Source organism: Saccopteryx leptura, chromosome 3 (assembly GCF_036850995.1).
Source record: "Saccopteryx leptura isolate mSacLep1 chromosome 3, mSacLep1_pri_phased_curated, whole genome shotgun sequence".
NCBI lineage: Eukaryota > Metazoa > Chordata > Mammalia > Chiroptera > Emballonuridae > Saccopteryx > Saccopteryx leptura.
Genome location: NC_089505.1, coordinates 211,229,175 through 211,251,325, shown reverse-complemented (window position 1 = coordinate 211,251,325; position 22,151 = coordinate 211,229,175). Strand labels below are relative to the sequence as shown.

Sequence of the window (22,151 nt, the reverse complement as noted above, 5' to 3'; positions counted from 1 at the left end):
TTGCAAAGATAGTGTGCCAAGCTGCTGTTACATTTTCTGTGCTATGGGGCATGGGGCATGGCTTCCCTGGCTTGGAAATCAAGGGCTGTTCTAGAACAGTAGATCTCAAAGCGAGGTATCACAGCAGCAGCACTTGGGAACGTGTTAGAAATGGAAAGTCCTGGGCTCCACTGCAGACCTCCTGAATCAGAAATGGGCACTGGGGAGGGGGAGGTGGCAGTGGTACCCTGAAATCTTTCTGTAAGCCCCGGGATGCTCTGGGCTCTTGCTAGGGTCTGAGAATCACTGAGCTGGAAGGTGAGTGCCCTGGGGTCAGGGCATTTGCTTTCCTGTTTCTCTAGCATCTACAACAGCTCTTGTCTAATTAGTAAGTTTACAATAAATGTTCATTGATAAATATTTTCAGTCTCAGGCTTTCAATCTCTGTAAAAACTTAGATGGTGATAGAATGGGCAGAAGCTAATTGTTTAGTGACAGTGAGGCCTTATGTCAGATATTTGTGGGGGGGGGGGGGGTGTCACAGTGTGACCAGATTGCAGCTTGATGAATGAGGAATTACATGTTGAACCATCAATGAATAAAAAATTAAGATGTCCAAGTATCTTATGCCATGATTTATTATATAGGTTAACCACATGATAAACGGGGTGTTTGCTAGCCCAGTAGAACTAAAGTATCCGCAGAACTGAGTTTTCTTCATTTGCCTGCACAGCTGCCGCCCCTGTGGTTTCAGACCTACCATGGGGCTCACCAAGCAGTACTTACGCTATGTTGCCAGTGCAGTCTTTAGCCGTATTGGCAGCCAAAAAGGCAATATTGTCTTTGTGACACCGTGGTGAAAAAGGACGCTATGTGGCAGTACCGGCCTGTGAACATGTTTTCATATGGGACTTAAGGAGAGAAGGTAAGCTGGGTCGATGTTGATGTGTGGGTATTTGAGGGAGAGGCAGAAGAGAGTGAGCTTTGATTTATCATGCATAGATTTTTTTTATGTGTATGCTCCTAGAAGGGAAGTCTTTCTTCTTTGGGCAAGATAGTTAGGTTTCAGGTTCTACTGTGTTCTTTTACATGAAATTCTGAAAGCCACAACCAGAGAGGAACTTACCTCTTAGGAATCTATTTGGAGTGATATTTACACTTATTAGTAATCATTATTCCCCACATTTTGTTTTCTCTACTTGACTACTTATGTTTTTCAAGTTCTAATTGCCCTCACAACGAGTTTTAAAATTTAGGCATTGAAAAGGAATAGTACTCTGCTGTGTTGACTGAGTCCTTTTATACAGATGAGACTCAGGGTTGTTTAACTAGGATACTTTGTGTAATTCTAAATTCCAGAAGTCTATTTCTGCCAAACCAAATACAGGCATTTTGATCTTGCCCACTCACTGTGTGACTCCCAGGAGGTTAATACATTGATACTTGTTGCTGTATCAACCACAACATAAACCACATAGCACTCTGGTGCCATGTAGGTTGCATTCTTATAAGATGGGGTTCAGTTAGGGCAAGGATATGTTTATAACACTATGGAAAATCATTTCATGCTGTGATAAGGGCTTACTAATTTATTCTATTGTCTGGGAAAGTTTTGCATGTACTATGCTAATGTAGAGCTCTGGAGAAAATAATTTTACTCTTTTTTGAATGTTCCATTGCCCAGTACAAATTATAATTCCTGTATTAAAGAACTTGAGATGGATTGCAGTTTCATTATTTTAAGACTGATTTGGAGTTACTGGTGCTTTTATTTTTACAATGCCTGATTCTTCCCACACTTCTTCCTTAATGACATGCTTAACTTTGCTACTATTTTTTTTTTAATTTAAAATCCTCATCTTTCAGGCCTTAAAAAAGAAGTCACATGCTTGCACCCCTCCCCAGATGGGCTGCACCTAGCTGTTGGTTATGAGGACAGATTTATTAGAATCTTCAGTCTCTTGAGTGGGTAAGGGAATGTGACTTTCAATGGACACAGAGCAGCCATCACTTCCTTGAAGTATGATCAGCTAAGAGGTAGGCTGGCATCTGTGTCCCAGGTAAGAACTTGAATCAGGTGTACAGGCTTTGGTCTAGTAAAAGGATGCAAGGCCTACACTTGAGCAGGATGTTCACAAAAATTGTTGGGTGAAACTGGGCATGCATTGTACAAAAGGGTATATAGATGGTAGAAACAGAGTGAGAGGGATAGGTTTGAATTGGGAGGTTCATTTGTTCCCTGTCATATTCTCTGATTAGAGCCTACTAACTATATGAACAAGGTGAGGATGCCATGGTTGCTGCTATATAACATCATTGTGGAAGAGTCACCCAAAACAGTACACAGGGGAAAAACCAGATTGGAAAAGGAGAGACAGGTGATAATATTAAGTTGTTGAGTTTGGTAAGATTGATAGCTTTCCTTTATCTCAAAGTTAGGAAATATAATATAAAAGATTCCACTTACAATAGTATATTAACTAACAGAAAAATACTATGAAACGTCACTGAAAAATGTAACAGAAGACATGACTAGAGACATAGTCCATGTACTTGAGTGGGAAGATAAGACACTGAAAGATGCTAGTGCTTTCTAACTAATTTGTGTAGTATAGCAATTTAAATAAATATCTCAGTGGATGTTATTGTTTTTAGAACATGATCAAATGATTTAAAAATATATTAATCAAAAACACCAGAATTTTGGGAAAGAAGACTAATTAAAGAGGGTTTCAGTTATTTTTCTTGAGGTTAGAGTTTTTTAAAGGTTTCAGATATTAAAATGCATTATGAAGTCATAATTTAAAACATGTTAGCTTAATCTGGTATCAATACAAAATAGATTATTACAACCTAACAAGTCCCAGAAACAAATCTACTTTCTTATTTCTAATTAGTATACAGTGTGTCCGTAAAGTCATGGTGCACTTTTGACAGGTCACAGGAAAGCAACAAAAGACGATAAAAATGTGAAATCTGCACCAAATAAAAGGAAAACTCTCTCAGTTTCATACCTATTCAGTGCAGTTCGATGTGGGCTCACGCACAGATTTTTTAGGGCTCCTTAGGTAGCTATCCCGTATAGCCTCTACAGACTCGTGACTGACTGATGGCCTACCAGAACAGGGTTTCTCCACCAAACTGCCGGTTTCCTTCAACTGCTTATCCCACCGAGTAATGTTATTGCTATGTGGTGGCGCTTCGTTATAAACACGCTGATGATATTCACGTTGCACTTTGGTCACGGATTCGAATTTAGCGAGCCACAGAACACACTGAACTTTCCTCTGTACCGTCTACATCTTGACTGGCATGGCCGTGGGCTGCTCCGCTGTTTACACGGTGTTACATCATCATCTGCGCATGCACACATACTGCCACATCATCCTACAGAAACTGGGAGGGCTTTTATTGGTGCAGATTTCACATTTCTATCATCTTTTGTTGCTTTCCTGTGATGGTCAAAAGTGCACCATGACTTTACGGACACACTGTATTTTAGAGATATTTCTGATGAGTAGAAAAATGATGGAGTTTAAAAAGTGGTACTTAAGACAATTGGCTAACTATGTGTGGGGAAATTTAAATTAAGATAAAGCTTGGCCTTGGCTGGATAGTTCAGTTTGTTAGAACATTTTCCTGATAGGCCAAGATTGCAGGTTTAATTCCTAGTCAGGTGAGGGCACATACAAGAATCAACCAGTGAATGCATAAATAAGTGGAATAACAAATTGATGCTTCTCTCTCTCTCTTCCTCTTTCTCTAAAATCAATAATAAAAATTAAGTTAAAGCTTTACCTTCTGCTAATACTAAAATGAACCACAGACTAAAGACAAATATTAAAGAGTGATAGATATTTTAAGTAAAGTAGAAGATATGTAATTAAATATTTACCTGATACAAGGTGGGAAAGAACTTCAAGCATATCAGTAGATAGAAGCTATAAAGAAAAAAAGATTGGTAGATTTCAATACTTTAAAACATTTATACATTTAATAATATATAAATAATATAAATAAGTTGTTAAGAGTAAAATCCTAACAGTTCTCATCAGAGGAAGAAAAAAGTTTTTTTTGTATTTTTCTGAAGTGAGAAGCAGGGGAGTGGGGCAACGTGACAGACAGACGCCCGCATGTGCCTGACTGAGATCTACCCGTCATGCCCACCAGGGGGCGTTGCTCTACTGCAACTGGAGCCATTCTAGCACCTGAGGCAGAGGCCATGTATCTGGGTGGCAGGTTTAACTGGTATTTATTTCCTCTGTACTTTGCTGTATGCTTTCCAGATATTCTGCAAGGGCTATATATATCCCTTTTGTAATAAAAATATTACATTCCTTTGTTAGGCCTTACATGGTAAAGAAAATTCTTCTGTATGATTTGATCCCTTTAGGACACAGATATCATTGTGTGGGACGTGATCAATGAAAGCGGCCTCTACCGTCTAAAGGGACACAAGGACGCCATCACACAAACCTTGTTTCTATGAGAAAAAAATCTGCTAGTTAGTAGGTAAGGGAGTAATGGTTTTTTTTTCCAGTTCTTTTCTAGGTAAACTCATCAGAGAGGGTTCTAGAGAGGGAGTTTGCTTCATTCCTCACCTCGCACTCCAGTCGCCCCTGTGCTGGTCCCTCTGCCCTCTGTCTGCCCCCCCCCCCCCAGTTAGTATCAGAGAAGCTCTCCAGAGTTACTTACAGCATTTTTAAATTTGTTTTCTGCCTTGTCCTTATTTCCCTCTACTCAAGGTTTTCATGTTCCTTAACCTCTCAACACCCCTTCTATAGACCGAGCTGTCCACTCTATAAAATGAGCTGTCCACTCTGTAGAATGAGCTGTCGGGAAAGCCCAGTGTGAGCAGGGGCGGACGTGAATACCCCTTGACCTGGCCTGTCTTTTGAGAAGAGACGTGCTCCATGGTTAGACCTCGGACATGTTAGGTCAAACCCTTTGAAATTTTCATTTCTGCCGGTCAAAAATGGTAGGTCAGATATCAGCGATTTCATAGACTTCAACCTAGTATAATAATTACCACTCCTTAGGAATGGCCCCCAGGACAGTGTGGGATCCTGAGGTGGGCCAGGCAGGAATGAGAAAGGCCACAGTGAGGACGCAAGTGCAAGAGGACCGAGTGCTGTGCCAGTGGGGGCTGGTCTTGGGGGGACGCGGGACCCAGTGTCCTGTTCAGACGACAGCTTCTGTGCGAGGATGCATGACTGCACTCAACTTGAATGTAGGCGTTGTAGTTTGGCAACCATAAAGGGAAGGAAATAACATTAAGAGGTGGGATTATGTAGGAAAGACTTTGTAAATCAGGTTGTATTGTTTTGTTTTTTTCCACTTTGGTCATGAAGGAGGATTTTATTAGAACTGTGTTGGTGAGGAAGCAGGGAGGGGCAGAGTCCATTAGTAGCAAAATTAAGAGCCAATTAATGGCAGGTTCAGAATGGTGCTGAAGAGCCCGATTTTGAGTCTAGAGAAACGAGCTACTGTAACCTTAGCCTTGGTCAGCAAAGCGGCTCGCGAGCCACATGCAGCTCTTTGGCCCCTTGAGTGTTTAGCAAAGGCCAGCTGAGGAGTACCCTAATTAAGTTAATAACAATGTACCTACCTATATAGTTCAAGTTAAAAAATTTGGCTCTCAGGAGAAATGTCAATTGTTGTCCTGTTGACATTTGGCTCTGCTGACTAAGGAGTGTGCCGACCACAGCCCTAGAGGACTGAGATGATCTGACAAGTGTACTGGATGTGACGAGGGGACAGGAGTGGGCAGAGAGGCCAGCTGTTAAAATAACTCAGGCAGTAGGACTTGAATTCAGTCGTGTACAGAAAGGGACTGGAAGGGCTCGAGCCCCAGTGAGGTCACAGAGGCGGCATTTTCAGGACTTGGGGACTAGCATCGTGGGAGACAAAGGAGCAGGAGAGGCCTAAGAAGTTTCTGGGTTAGTGCGAGAATGTTTCTGTGCTTACAGGTGAAACATGTTATTTTCTACCTAAAAATATCCACATGAGAGTTCAGAGCCTGTACATTTTAAAAAAAAGTTCGGGTAGAATACTAGCACAGATAGTATTGCTGTATGTTACCATTTTAAGGCTACAAAAGAGACCTAGATTATTACCCTGTTAGTTTAGTGACTTTTTCTAATAAGATTTCCTCCTATTTCTTTTAGTGGGAAAGATGCCGTGGTGAAATGGTGGGACCTTGATACTCAGCACTGTTTCAAAACCACAGTTGGCCACTGAACTGAGGTACATGTGGGCTCTCGGGCCAGGGAAAGAATGGAGAGACAGAAGCAAAAATGGTGTCCCCCTAGTCCTTCCACGGCTCTTCATGTCCACAGCTGGCAGTTGACAGACTGACTGACTGACTATTGATTTGTAACAGTACTGCTGTTGTTATTGTTTAGTTCTTGGATTTTTTTTTTTTTGGTATTTTTTGTATTTTTCTGAAGTTGGAAATGGGGAAGCAGTCAGATAGACTCCCGCATGCGCCCAACCGGGATCCACCCGGCACGCCCACCAGGGGGCGATACTCTGCCCATCCGGGGCATCACTCTGTCGCGACCAGAGCCACTCTAGCGCCTGGGGCAGAGGCCAAGGAGCCATCCCCAGCGCCAGCGCCATCCTTTGCTCCAATGGAGCCTTGGCTGCGGGAGGGGAAGAGAGAGACAGAGAGGAAGGAGAGGGGGAGGGGTGGAGAAGCAGATGGGTGCTTCTCCTGTGTGCCCTGGCTGGGAATCGAACCTGGGACTCCTGCACACCAGGCCGATGCTCTACCACTGAGCCAACCGGCCAGGGCTGTAGTTCTTGGATATTTGAGGCTGAACGTCGTGCACTAGACATGAACAGAGCTCCTTTTATGTGCGAGGCAAGAAGTATCACTTAAAATCTTCATTTGAGTGGATTCTAGTTAAAATTTATGCTGAACAGCCATTCTCTAAATTTCAGGATAGAAAATTGCAGAGAAATGTTTGTTATCACATAGACAACAGTTCTACCACAGGTCATTTCTTCTAACAGTGGGATTTCTCTTAGTATATGTTGAAAGGGTTGCCTTCCTGTTAGACTTAGCAAATGCCAAAGAGATTTCAGTACAGTATACTGAAACTTGGAATGTCACTTCATACAAACATACATACATACATACACTTCATACAAACATCCTGGAGTCTTAAAAGTTGTATTATTTGAATCTTTTTATACTCTGCAGGTGTGGGGCTTGGTTCTGGTGTCAGAGGAAAAGCGACTCATCACAGGGGCATCTGACAGTGAGCTGAGGGCGTGGGACATAGCCTACCTGCAAGAGGTGATTACCTTTTCTGATCATGTGCCACGGGCCCAATACCTGTCATGTTGAAGCCATTTTAGAGGCTCATCGGATTTGGAGTCAGATGCAGGTATTCAGTCCTGCACTTGGCTTCCTGTGGTACTAAAGGAATGCTATCACACCGATAGCCAGCCCCTTCTGTGCCTCACTGCCCTCACTGATTTGGGCTCAGAAGATAGCTTTAGACGTATGGCTTCCGGTGATGTTGATGTGTGATCATGGATGGACTTCAGAATATCTCTGACCCTTTCCCCTCAACAAAATTCTACGAAAAATTTGTGTTTATAAATATTTATATTCTGATCTATAACTTTTTTTCAGATCCTCAAAGATTTTGTGAGAAAAAAGGTTGTGGACCTTAAGTTTAGCTGGACTTTGGTGTGTGGTGTGTCAAAGGGCAACCCAGGCTTACATCTCTCCCCTGTTGATCAATGCCATATATGCATGATTATTTTATTAGAAAACCTATATAACACAATGGATGTCTTTTGCCCCGCATAAAGTGTAAAATAATATGAAGAGGCCTTAGGGTCAATGTCAGGAAAAGAGCATTAAATTTCAGTTGACTGTTTTTCTCATTTTCATTCAGTTTTCCAGCAATTGTTCATCTCCTGTTTACTGTTGGGAGATCATTTTTGCAAATTGCGTTGAAGACCAAAATACAAGCCCTAGTCTAGCCTCTGAGCCGTGTAGTTAATGTACACCATCTCGTTTAATCCCCACAACATTGTAGAAAGGTTGGTTTTTACAGGTAGGCCGTCCGCTGTGTGCTCTGCCGGCACTGTGACCGTGGCCTGCACGGAGTTCTGAACAGCATTGTGGCCGATTGCTTTCTAAGCTGCTGCGTGGCCCTCCCTAGCACTGAGGCAAGTTGCCTTTTCTCATGGTCAGTGATGGTAGAGGAGGAAACCAGATCTAGATGGAGAGTGATTGGTTAAGCTCATTACCGTGGAGGAGAGTCCCCTTAAAGGACCAATTGACCTTGGGAGCTTTCTAGGTTTGCCATTTGCTGTTATGTTTGTCCTATTTGCCTGGGGGCATGCTATTCCCATTTGAAGTTGGGGAACCAGTGAAAATGCCCGGAGTCCAGTACTCCAGGGCTGTACGATTCCATAGTTGACAGCATAGCAGCTTTGGCGGGGTCCACTCGGCTTGTCAGGAGGGGGTTCTCAGCATTCATTCAGATGTGCAGTTCAGAGCATGGACTGTGGAATCTGTTTCCTGAGCAGTTGGCCGCATGGCTGCTGCTGGTTGTGAATTTCCCAGGTGTGTGGACACGACCGGGGGGCACGGGGGGCCCCTGGGGCCATGCTCACTCTGTGTCTCAGCAGACAGGGAAGCTGCAGCTGTGTGACTTGGCCTCGGGAACGCTGCTGGAGACGATGGATGCTCACGACGGGGCTGTGTGGTCCGTGTCCCTCTCTCCAGATCAGGTAACTAAGCCAGATTTTAGGTATGGACTCCAGGACTCTGGGCTCTGGCTGCAGCTCCCATGTCTTCTGTCGGTGTTACTGCTGCCTCACAGTTTTATCTCAGATCGGCCTCTTTACAGAAAGCTGCATTTTGTCTAATCTTCAGATTTCTTATATGAGATTGTATCACGTGCTACGTAATGTGACCAGCTCTCATTGTGAGATGAGTCCCTGTTCAGCTGCTCTGATTGTCAGCTACATGACCGACTCCTTACCTTCCTGATTTCTGCCAGTGGTTGGTGATACTCCTTAAAAGGAACTGTGTCCTTGGACCGCGCAGTGCCGAGGACAGATTGGGCTCTTGGCTCCCCTTTAGTCCGCTCACCTGTGATTCTGTACGTCTAGTGATTTTAGAGAATGTGTCATTCACGGTGTGCTGCCCTTCAGATGAGTCACCGGAGACTGTCCACTCCCTCCAGTGACAGTGCAGTGGCTCAGGACATTTTGAGATTTTTTGTGAAAATCTTTTTAAGAGATTGTGGTCCGTTCATTTGAATATTCTCAGTGGTGGCCAGCCTTCATTCATTGAAGTGAATGTGATTTTTTGGGAAAAATGGACTCTGGAATTTAGAGTGGGTAATGCCATTGAGGTCAGAACAGAACAGCATTTAAAATTTAAATAATATCATCTTACATTTGTACAGTGGTCTTTTATAAGATTTTCACATCCATTATTTCTTTTATTGTTCCTTTTGCAGTGACTTTGTAAACCAGGTAGTCTTTATCCCTACAGCCGCAGTGAGGATCAGTGTCCAGTTGTTTCCTGTGTATAAACAAATCTCTGAATGGCCGACCAGGCGCCTGAGGTTTAGTTTCCGCCCCTGTGTTCTAGCTCAGCGGCTTCAGCCTCTTTCATCTCATGGCACACAAACTGATGACTAAAATTCCACAGCACATCGGTTGAAAATCGCTGTTCTAGACACTTTACACTAACACCACAATGTGACGAGACTAATTTTCTTGATGTTAGAAAACAGTTTTGAACATATTTTAAGCAGGGAAAAGTTTATACTCTTCTGAGGTAAATAGTTGAACAAACTTAGATTATCCAGTCTCTGTATTTGTCAGACTACTTTACTACTTAGTAGCAAATTGTTAGACTGCTGCCTTCTTAGGGGGAGCAAACCTCCCCCACCCCTGTGTTCACTGAGTCTTTCTTCCTGACGCTGAATGAAAGTGTGAGTAAAACTTCCCACTTGTCCTCTGTCTGCATCACTGTCCCCTAGTTCTCAAATGGGGTCTGAGCAGTGGCCCCAAGAGAGAATGAGAGGGTCAGAGAGTCCATGTCTTCTTTCATTTTACCCCCTGCCAGGAAATGCAAATGGTCTTTTATACTATCTTAGTGTGTCTTAACCAAGTTTCTCTAATAAGTACTTTTTAAGTGAAATGCCATTTGGTTTTCTTTTCTTTTTTTATTATTAAGTGAGAGGTAGGGAGGCAGAGAGACAGACTCCTGCATGTGCCCTGACCGGGGTCCACCCTGCAAACCCACTAGTGGGTGATGTTCTGCCCATCTGGAGCATTGCTTTGTTGCTCAGCAACCAAGCTCTTCTTAGTGCCTGAGGTGGAGGCCATGGAGCCATCCTCAGCACCTGGGCCCAACTTGCTCGAATGGCCCATGGCTGCAGAAGGAGAAAAGAGAGAGAGAGAGAAAGGGGAGGGGGAAGAGTGGAGAAGCATTGCTTCTCCTTGCGCCCTAACCGAGAATTGAATCCATATACTGGGCCAACGCTCTGCCACTGAGCCATCTGGCCAAGGCCCTGTTTGGTTTTCAGTGTGGTTTTGTGACTGTCAGTGCAGATAAAGCTGTCAAGTTCTGGGATTTTGAATTGGTGAAAGATGAAAATAGTCCCCAGAAGAGGTGAGTAGATGTTTTTCGTTTGTGTCTGTTTCCTGGGGTGAAAACGGGAGCCCCTGTGCAGACTGCTGAGCTTCAGAGGGTCTGGGGTCTGTCGGCCCTGCAGACACTCACATGTCCTGGGTGCTCTGTGGTGCAGACTGTCCATGATGCAGACCCGAGCCCTGCAGCTGGAGGAGGACGTTCTGTGTGTCAGGTACTCTCCCGATCAGAAGCTGGTGGCTGTGTCTTTGCTGGACTGCACAGTGAAAGTTTTGTACGTTGACACCTTAAAGGTATGATGGTTGTGCCTGGGAAACTTTTCTTCCTTTCCGACTAACCTTGGGCTGGGCCCTGCCTGCCTGGCAGGAGTGCATTTCTAAAAAGTTGTATGTGAATCAAAACTTTGTAGGTGCACTAGGAAAGCTGGAGTTTTAACAGTCCTTTGGTGTATAACTTGTTTAAAGCAAGTTACATTTCCTATGTTCTAAAAAGCTTGTTGTAGCCAGTAGTTTTAAGAGCATCGCTAGGTGTCACGATTCCACATTTGGCTGTACACCTGGGACATTGGGTTGCTTTAAAAATATAGATTACTAGGCCACACCCCCCAAAGGGTTGGTGGGACTGGATTGGACCTGAGAAGAGTGGGAAGTCAGTGGTCCGGGGCCTTTCAGCTGCGAGATCAGAGACCATCTCTGCTGTGTCGGGGCCAAGGCATGGGCCCTGCAGTGTCCCTAACTCTGCTCTGCTGCCGGGTCCTTGGCCAGGGCGGGCAGGGTCTGTGTGCCGGGCGTGGACACCGCTGCTCTCAGTGCTTCGTCTTCTTTGAAAATAAAGACAAACCCACACAGAACAGTGTCAGCATTGTCCTTTAACTTAGGGTTTAGATTCATATGTGATAAATTGTGCCTGCATTTTATAGGCAAACATGGGTTATTTATATTCTTTTTGTTTAATGTATAGTTTTTTCTCTCACTGTATGGACACAGACTGCCTATTACATACATGGATATCTTAATGTAAGTAAAATTTAAGTTGTAGCTCAGTAACAAGTTATTTTTCTAAAGCATTTTCTTAGTTCTTGGTTTGATATCTTCATTTTAGAGTATTTATTTTTTCATTCTATTATATATCTTTCTCCCTCCAAATCAAAATAATATATATTATAGTCATACTTCTTATATATATGTTATTTTAATGCTTTCAGAATATTTTCACAAATATCTGAATGAATCCTCATAACTAGCTCCCTGTTGTGGATTCCTCAAACAGTATTTTGTCTAAAATACTATAAAATAGAGCACCCTAAAACATAAATGACTTTAAAAAGGCAACCCCCTTTGCTTTGACGGGAGGTGAGGAAGATGGACCTAAGCTTTGTATTTGGATATATACAGTATTTCATACACTGTATCTTTTAGTCTCTTGATCAAAGTCATATCTTTGCCATGATGAGGGGTGGCAACATGTATTCAGAAACAATGTCTAGTATGTACTAAAGACATTGAAGCTGTGCTCTGTGTGTGGTCAGTGCATTCACAGAACAAATTGGTGTTAAAAATATTTCTCATTTTCTTATGTTCACAAGCATTTGAACTAGGCATTTAAACAGGGAAGAGAAGAAAATAGTGAAAGGGAACATCAGATAAGAGGCTAGGTCCAGCTCTGGCTGGTTGGCTCAGTGTTAGAGTGTCAGCCTAGGGTGTGGGTGTCCCAGGTTCGATTCCCAGTCAGGGTGACCATCTGCTTCTCCACCCCACCACTTTTCCCTCCCACAGCCATGGCTCAATTGGTTTGAGCACATTGGTCCCAGGCACTGAGGATGGCACCGTGGAGCCTCTGCCTCAGGTGCTAAAAATAGATCAGTTGCGAGCATTGGCCTCAGATGGACGTTGCCAGGTGGATCCCAGTCAGGGTGCATGTGGGAGTCTTATCGCTGTCTTCCCTCCTTTCCCATGGAAAAGAAAAAACTAAAAAAAGGCTAGGTCCAACATTCTAGTAGATTCTTTCCCAGCCTTATTATGTCCTTCTCTTTCCCTCTTCCTCTCCTCTCTCTCCAAATCCTATGACAGATCGGAGATTCTTTTCCTAATTAACAAAGTAAATAACCTCCATCAGGGCACAGCCCTGGCCTGGATCTGTGCAGAAACATTGCAGCCCCACACGTCTTGGTTTCACTTAACAAGCTTTCAAGTAGATCTGTAGATAAAAGCAAAGAAGTAGGTGCTCTTGGTAGAGAAACGCATTTACTTTTGGGGCACTGATTTTAATATTTTGAACAGAAATGGGTTAAATGTCCTGGTTAGCTTTTCTTTGTCTAATTTATAGGGTTTTGTATAATCCAGGAAAGTGACGTGTTACCTGTTCCTCATAGAATGGAGCCCTTGATAGCAACTGGCTCTGCCGACAGGAACGTGAAGATCTGGGGTCTGGACTTTGGGGACTGCCACAAGTCTCTCTTCGCACATGATGACAGGTGGGTGCAGTCTTTTCAAAGACCTCCCTTTCAGTCACCTGTGCTGTCTCCCTGGAGATGTGACCATCATTTAGTGTTCTCGGCCATATGTTTAAAATTCTAAAATACAAATAGGGCATTCTAGAACCAGCTAGTCAAAAGCTACTTCTGTGTATAAGACTTTTACATAATGTAGAATAGGATGATGTTTGAGTACTTTTCTCGCTTTTCAGTGTGATGTACCTGCAGTTTGTCCCCAAGACTCACCTCTTCTTCACTTCTGGGAAGGACCGTAAGATTAAGCAGTGGGACGCAGACAGGTTTGAGCACGTACAGACGCTGGAGGTAACTTCCGCCCACTTTGTGTGCTCCGTGCTGGAGAACTACTTTGAAGATTAAGTGTTGGTATCCTCTCATGTAAGCAGGGGCAGTGTATGAGTAACACTCTTACTCAGGGTTTGGGTTTCTTTCCTCTCTCTCCAGGGGCACCACCAGGAAATCTGGTACTTGGCAGTAAGCCCCAGTGGAGACTATGTCGTATCATCGTCCCATGACAAATCTCTGAGACTTTGGGAGAGAACAAGGGAGCCTCTTATTCTCGAGGAGGAGAGGGAGATGGTAAGGACTCTAGGTCTGTTTACAGATATGCTGGTGGGTGTCTGACACGCTGTCCCACCCAAAGTTTTCTGTCCAGTACAGTTATGTCTCGGTCAATGCAAGACTACTGACTTTCCAAGCCTGTTGTCACACTCAGCAGCCAGGCAGAGACAGATGCCACAGGGGATTGTATTTTGAAAGAAGCCACTTCTCTCTGTCTCATTCTCACTTCGCTTCACGTAGAGACTGTTTTTTCTTTCAAATTAATTTCTGTCTCTTGGCAGCAACGGGAAGTAGAATATGAGGAGAGTGTGGCCAAAGGCCAGCCAGCAGTAAGTAAAGCATTTGGGATCCCCCTGTAATTATTTTACTGGAATTTACTATAATTTCAAAAATTTCTGATGGAATTAAATTGGGGCTCCATGCCAAAGTCATCATCAGCTGATAGGGGAAAGAATCTGAGTAGTTCCTTTTAGTCAACTATATTATGTCCTGAGACAAACAATTGACCAAATTTGGTAGTCATTCTGGCTCTCTTTTTTTTTTTTAAAGAGACTGCAGGGAATTACTTCTCTGTAGAGCAAAAATAAAAACCAGGAAAAAAATTGGAGAAATTGGATGTTATTTTTAAAGATTTGTAGAGTAAGATTTGCTTATGATAATGCAGGTAAAATACTTCACATAATGTCTGGCTCTTACTAAGTCCTCAGTTAATGGTAGCTGATAACAGCAGTATCACTATGAAATACTAGTACATGTTCTTTTATGGATATAAGAGTTTATTAGCTCTTTCTTCTTTGAGTAGTACAAATGTTCATGTATGTCCTCATGCCTCCTGACCATCCAGAGTATGATTGTACATGTGTAAGGCAACATTTAAAAAAGGCAAATGTATGTTCTTCTTGTTTCCATAAATTGGTTATCAAACAAACATGATTTTGTTAATAAAACTGTAACTGGAACTAATTTTATTTTTTGAAAAAAAACTCACTCACTCCTGGGGGTCAGCGAGCATGAAAAAAACTCACTACTCAAAAGGTTAATGCTTGTCAAAAATATTATTCAAGCATCTCTTTGTGTTTGGTAGGTTCTGGGGAGACTTGAGAAAATTACTGGAAGGAAAAGTATTGAAATAGTCAAAACTGTAAGTTGATATGGAATGTAGTATGTCATTTTTTCATAGGATCCAAACTTTTTAGTAAAAATCCATATCAACCAGGTAGGTTTTTCTTTTTCTTTTTTTTGGCAAAATGCCAATTGAATTTATAGATGGGGATCAAAAGCTGTTTCCCTTCTTTCTAAGCAAGGACAGGGTGGTGCGGAACCTGTTTGGTCTGGCTGTGGTTTCTAGAAAGGAAAGCTCCCTCTCCTGAAAGGAGCACCTCTCAGACATTCCCGGAGCTGCTGCTCTCTCAGGGGGCTCACTCACTGTCCCCTCACTGCGGAACACTGCCTCTCCTCCCTGCATAGTAGGGAAGAAAGATGGAAAACCCAAGGTGTCGTAATGCACTTCGGCACTGTTGGTGTATCTTTATTAAACTGGGTGAAGCTGTTTGGTGATTTCCCATCACCTTCCAGGTACGGTGATCGGGGATGAAGGAGTGTGTTGTGATGATCTCTGTCCTTCGTCATCTCTGCAGGCTGAGAGGATCATGGAGGCTGTGGAGCTATTCCGAGAAGAAACTGCAAGAATGAAAGAACACAAAGCCATTTGTAAAGCCGCAGGGAAAGAGGTTGAAAGCCACTAAGTTACGCTCTGGGAGACAGGGTCAAATAGAGATGGTCCCAGAGGAGAAAACCAGCGTTTCAAGACATAACTGGCTCAGATCAGGAAATGAGAGCAATGTGGCAGAACTTTCTCATTCAGTCATTAGGAAGAAGGAATGGAGGAAGTGTGGGAGAAGGAAGCTTGGTCCAATGAAAACAGAGGAAGGACAGTGTAGACAGGTGGTTACTGTCCTGAGCAGATTCTCGTGCCCCCACTGGGGTTCGGGGGGCCGTTGAGCCAGGTCAGATTTCTAGAGGGAACCTGCTGCTCAGGTTTACTCGGAAGTACTATTGAAACTAAAGGCCTGATCCCTATTTACATTCTTTTGGTTTGGGGTCAGTTTCCTCTTTCAGAAATGTAAATACTATCATCACCCTCCCTGTGACAAACACTATCAGTCTCATTTCTTATTGACTGGATTTAATCATCTTTATTATATGCGGCTTAAGTGTCTGTTTGTCGCTGATAGCTTATTGGTTGCTTGCATAACTGTACTAGCCAATGGGGTGAAGTTGCCATGGCATTCAAATAGTCCCGTCTTCTGGCATGCCACCTCACAAATTGAGGTTAAAGATTGGAGCAATTATTATGCTGTTAAGAAATCTTAACACCAGAAGGGGTCTTTGCAATGATACAAGACTAGAGGTTCTCCAATTGAAAAATAATGTCATAATAGCTAAGTCTTTGACTGGCTCCTCTAAAGGTGAAATACATGTCATTCCAAGAATTGATTTGGCTCCATCTCAAAGAGGGTTGCCGTTTCAATTGAGACGTAGACAATTTCCTGTAAAACTTGCCTTTGCTATGACCATCAATAAGTCTCAGGGCCAAACGCTTAAGCATGTTGGCATTTTTTTACCTGAGCTTGCATTTGGACATGGTCAACTTTATGTTGCCTGTTCAAGAGTTCGTGAAAGAACGGACGTAAAATTAAAAATAATTGATGGTCCTCTGCAAGGCGAGCTTAAAAATGATGGAAAGATCTACACAAGAAATGTTGTATACAAAGAGATCTTTGACATGTGAGTTAACATTTTATTATTTAAATCACCTTTATTGAGCTAGCAGTGGCTCTTAAGAAATGAACCGCCAGTGGTTTCCTTCATTGCACTCTACTTTAAGCAATTAAGCAAGTAGAAGGGGGAAACCCTGTGGGGCAGTAAGCAAAGGGGCGTCCTCGCCGCTTGCCCTGGGTAATTCAGTTTGAATTAGCAGACACCTTTGCACAAATCATTTTAATTACAATTTATAATATCTAGAACAGCGGTCATTTCGTATGACCGCTGGGCTTCCTAGTATCTTCATAGGTTCCTCTTCCCACCAACCCCATCCTGATGGCTTACGGCAATATCTCTGTGAGTAGACCACAGTTTCCCCTTGGTCAGTCAGGTTACCTCAGGGCTGAGAGAGGAGGTAGTACTTTGTCGTTTAAAGTCCTTCGTGAAGGGTGGCATCCTCGAGTACTTTGAATTTGAAAAGGACCATTTTAGTGTAACTTCCCAGTCATCGTTTGCTTGCACTGGACTGGCTTTCTTGCTTCCTGGTGCTTATCCCTGATTAGTGTCCCGATCCCTCTGAAGATTCTGTTCATCTAAATCAGTCTTAGTCAACCAGGTCCCTACCGCCCGCTAGGGGGCACTCCAGCTTTCATGGTGGGCGGTAGCGGAGCAACCAAAGTATAAATAAAAAGATAGATTTAACTATAGTAAGTTGTTTTATAAAGATTTATCCTGCCAAACTTAGCGAAAATCTGACATAAAGTACTTGGTAAGTAATTATTATTATATGCTTTAACTTGCTGTAACTCTGCTTTATAAACTTTATAAAGTAAAGTGACTCCCCTACTTTATAAATCACCATTACTGTGGAACCGGTGGGTGGTTAGAAAATTTTACTACTGACATACAAAAGTGGGTGGTAGGTGTAAAAAGATTGACTACCCCTGCTCTAGATGAAAGTTGAAGGTTTGGGGGGAAGAGTTGAGAGTTGAGAGGAATCAGTCAGATCAAGGAACGAGGGAGGGCAGTAGGCAGTGGGTGCCGTCAGCAGTCTCCAGTTCCTTAGTGCTTTGCTTGCATGTCTCCCTCGTCACAGTAACCATGTGAGTCAGCTATTTTCATCTGACAGACAGGAAGCAGGCCTCCCTTACAGGTAGAGGGTGACGTAGCTGGTTAGGGGCTGAGCTGGAGTGTGAGCCCAGAGCTGAGTGACGCCAGGTTCATGCATATCCTGCTGTTTTCTGTTAGAACACTGTCATGAGTGGGGGGTCTGGTGTTTAGGAGATGGGATTAGAGAGTTCAGGAGAGACCCGTCAGGAGAGTCAGTAACACTGTTTCCTTCCTCTATAGCCTTCCGCTTATGTGTTCGAGATTTTTAAAGGGATCAAGTCAAGGTGAGTCTCAGCACAGTTATTACCATTTGTCAGCTAACATTTATTGAGTGCATATCTAAACATGCGATAAATAGAAATTATAAGTGATGGTTATCATCCCTATAGGTTTAACTAGGTCAAAATTTTTATGGAAAATAATTCATTATAATGTTCTTTTTGAAGTAGAGCTAGGAAGCTCTACTTTTAAGGACAAATGAAGGGCAGTGCTACTTTATATTGTAGATAATGAAATCGTCTATAATTTAGTCGGAAGTACCAGCGGTCAACATTTTTTGTAGTATATTTACTTTGCCTTATTTTCTGTGCACTTATATAGTTGGAATCATCTTGTACATTTTTGTATATTTTGTATCCTATCTTTTTTTATAAACTATTTCTTGAGCATTTGCCAATATTATTGTTCTTCAAAAGCACATCATTGAATTAATTCACAATATCCCAATGTACAAATAATGACTATTGGATGTAGCATTTGTTTTTTGCTATCATTAATATTGCTTTAGTGAACACTTTATGTAGAAGTCTTTATCATCATCATTGTTTTTCTTAAGGTGAGAGTACTAGGCATCTAATAATTAGGGGGCACAAATGAGCTTTTGTTTTACTATTAATTTATTGTGTTTACATAGATTCTAGTGACCCCCCCCAAATACCTCCTCCCCTCCCCTGTGTTCCCCAGTACAACCCCCTGTCCCTACCCCGTAACGACCTCCCGCTTCCCTTCAGGATTTGCTTTTCTGTTCTCATCTCATCCTATCAGTCTATCATCCCCTTTCCCTCTGGATCCTTTGATCCTGCCTCTGTCTCTATCCACTCCTCAGTTCATATTGTTCTTCAGATTCCTCAGATGAATGAGGTCATATGATATTTTTCTTTCTCTGCCTGGCTTATTTCACTTAACATAATAGTTTCCAGGTCCATCCATGTTGTCACAAAAAGTAATATTTCCTTCTTTTTCATGGCTCCATAGTTTCCATTGTGTATATGTACCACTGCTTTTTAATCCATTTGTCCACTGACGGACACTTGGGCTGTTTCCAGATCTTGGCTATTGTAAACAATGCTGCCATAAACATGGGGGTGCATTTCTCCTTTTGAATCGTTGATGTGGTGTTCTTGGGGTATATCCCTAGAAGTGGGATAGCTGGGTCAAAAGGCAGTTCCATTTTTAATTTGTTGAGGAATCTCCATACTGTTTTCCACAGTGGCTGCACTAGCCTGCATTCCCACCAGCAGTGCAGGAGGGTTCCCTTTTCTCCACATCCTCGCCGGCACTTATTCTGTGTTGTTTTGTTGATGAGCGCCATTTTGACTGGTGTGAGATGATATCTCATTGTGGTTTTAATTTGCATTTCTCTAATAATTAGTGATGTTGAGCATTTTTTCATATGCCTATTGTCCATCTGTATGTCCTCTTTAGAGAAGTGTCTATTCATTTCTTTTGCCCACTTTTTGATTGGATTGTTTATTTTCCTGGTGTTGAGCTTTACAAGTTCTTTATAAATTTTGATTATTAATTTCTTATCAGATGTATTGTTGAATATGTTCTCCCATTGTGTGGTTTTGTCTTTTTATTTTGTTCATATTGTCTTTAGCTGTGCAAAAGCTTTTTAGTTTGATATAGTCCCATTTGTTTATCCTGTCCTTTATTTCCCTTGCCTGTGGAGATAAATCAGCAAATATATTGCTACGAGAGATGTCGGAAAGTTTATTGCCTATGTTTCCCTTTAGGATGTGAGTGAGCTTTTTAAAGGTTTATATTACTGAGTTACTTTCCAGAGTGAATATACTGATTTTTACCTGGGTTTAGAAAATTCTTTGTAGGTTTGAGAAGCAAAAGCTTGTATTATTTTCATTTTTTTGATTATTGACAAGTTTAAAATTTTATTATATTTGTTAGACATTTGTATTTTTTCCTGTGAATTTTTGTTACTTTTCCTTTCTTGAGCTTAGTTTCTCTTACAGGTTTTTAAAATTTTTTTAGTTATTTTTGTCATATATTTTTAGAATAATGTTTTTTATTTGTGATTTACCTTTTGATTTCATTTGTGAGTTTGACCTACAATATTTAAGTATATCTCTTACACATAATAAACAGGACCTATCTGAATAACGAGACTTCACTAGAGAAGTGTAAAACGACATTTAGATTCACGGAGGTTCAGTGTGTTCCTAGATGGGAAGATTGTGTGTTTTAAGGATTTAGTTTTTCTTAAACTAATTTACAGGTTTGTGATCCCAATTAAAATCTTCTTGGAGTTGATGAAATGATAATAGAGCTAGTTCAAGGAAAGTAAAACAAGCCAAAACCAGAGCAGCTATTCTATATTTAAACAATCAAACAAACAAACCCCCTAAACATTAGCAAAATTAAAATAGATAGTACTGTACAGGTTTGTTGTCAGAATCAGTTGATCATCTACACAGACACAGAAGCCCTGAAACTGACTCTATCATATACTGTACAAGGTTCAATACATGGTAAGAGAAGCATCATATAAAGATGGAATGTTCAACAAAAGGCTTTGGAGAAATTATCAGGAAAACAAAATGTTAGATTCTTCTACCATGTCATGCGCCAGTGCATGCAATAAATTAAAATGTTCAATATAAAAACAAAGCGTTGACAGGCGAGAACCATCTGGAAAGAGATGACTATTGACTTTAACTCTGAAGATCTGTTGAAGAGGAAAAGCAGTAGGAGGGAACAGCAGAGGAAGGGTCCCATGCTGACGGGCCGGGTGTGATGTCTGCGTGTCCGTGTTTCCTCTTCAGCGAGCTGGAGGAGTCTCTGCTCGTGCTGCCGTTCTCCTACGTGCCAGACGTCCTCAGCCTCCTGGAGGAGTTGATCCAGCTGGACTCGGATGTTGAACTGCTGTGTAGGGGCCTCTTCTTTCTCCTCAGGTAACGTCCTTTTCCCCAGCAGCCGTGTCTGCTCAGCAGGACTGCTGCTTAGAACCTTCACTGAAGCTGTCAGGACTTTGGGAGAAAAATCTGATGTTTTGGTTTCAGGGACTGTTAAAGAGTTTCACTGCTGCCTGACATAAATTATAGCTTATCCTTCAGAATCGGCCTTGCCCTTAAAGCAAGAGTAGCGCTGGCCCAGCCCTTTAATAAGTGGCCACGTGTTGCCCGAGGCACCGGGCTTTAGCAAGCACAGGTCTCTCGCTGTGGTCGGGCAGGGGAGCTCTGGTTCTAGTCAGTTTGCCAAAAGCTCCAGTACTGAGTGGCCACTTTGCCTCCTTTGTGGTTTCTTTTTAATAGTTTAGTTTTAAGCATTTTAAGTAGTAGTTTTTTTCCAGGTCTTTATGTGTACAAATGGAAAAGCAGGGGCATACATAGAGGGAACTAAGAACTATAAAGAAAAGTATGTTCATTAGATTTTATATTTAAGCATGAAGAATTCTTGTTCATAGGTAATTGAGAAGAATATATTATCTTGTCAACCGTTCTCTGCCTCTCAGTCTCAAGTTATAATGGAACAGGAACAGAGATAACTTAAACATTCCTTAAAATGCTGTTATGAGAATAAAATAAAAACTGCTCAGCCAGTACCAAATAGCTAAAAAAAAAAAAAAAAAAAAAAGGTGTATTTAGTGAATTGGCATGTTTTTATGATTTGTGATTCTCCATTTCTTTAATTCTATCAGGATAGTAGCAAAAGAACAATTGATATATTAACTGTCAAAAATCTGTTTGTTATCCTGTTGCTATATTCAGAATTTGAGGCACTTAAGAATAGTACTATTTTTACTGGTATGGCAAATGTGCTGTTGAATCAGGGTTACTTCTAATAGAAACCATGAATCCTTCCGGCCTATCAGAGGGCGTGGATGGCTCTACCTCACGGGAAGGTAGGGCGGGGCACAGTTGAGAGATGGTGGGTGTGGAGGTTAAAAGAACCGGAGGTCATCAAGGGCAACTTGCTGCTCTATGTCAGAGTTTGAACATGGTCTAGGATAGTATTTTTTAAATTGTCCGATGGAACTAAATAGCATGGAAGAAATTTCTTTAGGTTTTTTTTTTTTTTTGCTGGAGGCACTTCTATGTTTTCTATGTTACCATGATATGGTAAAAAATGTTTTTTCTTTCCTATTGTGTCTTGTTTGCTATTTGTATAAGCAGTAAGTAAAACTAGTCTCTACCCCTCTTCATAATGTGGCTGTGTTTTTCTATTAGGATTCCTCGTTGGTAGATGACTAGAACCAAATATTTTTGCCAGTGATTTCAGAATTCAGACAAGTCCGGGTGAGTATGTTTGTATAGATAGAACAGCGAGGGGAAAATCCTAGTGTGTGTGTGACTTAAAAGTGGCATAGTGTGCTGT

At 42.0% G+C, this 22,151-nt stretch overlaps 1 protein-coding gene across 1 annotated transcript; it reads left to right on the top strand.

The window, feature by feature from the left end:
* The first annotated feature begins 740 nt into the window (after positions 1-740).
* Positions 741-20,970, top strand: LOC136400505 (WD repeat-containing protein 3-like). Its single transcript, XM_066377312.1, is given in 19 exon segments — positions 741-829; positions 831-913; positions 1,846-2,039; positions 4,373-4,491; positions 6,147-6,225; positions 7,187-7,282; positions 8,635-8,736; positions 10,551-10,636; positions 10,773-10,908; positions 11,576-11,631; positions 12,987-13,088; positions 13,301-13,412; positions 13,551-13,685; positions 13,949-13,996; positions 14,752-14,808; positions 15,305-15,397; positions 16,740-16,787; positions 17,781-17,824; positions 20,600-20,970. Coding segments are annotated over 19 exon segments (1,812 nt in total). The 3' UTR covers positions 20,733-20,970.
* The last annotated feature ends 1,181 nt before the right edge of the window (positions 20,971-22,151 follow it).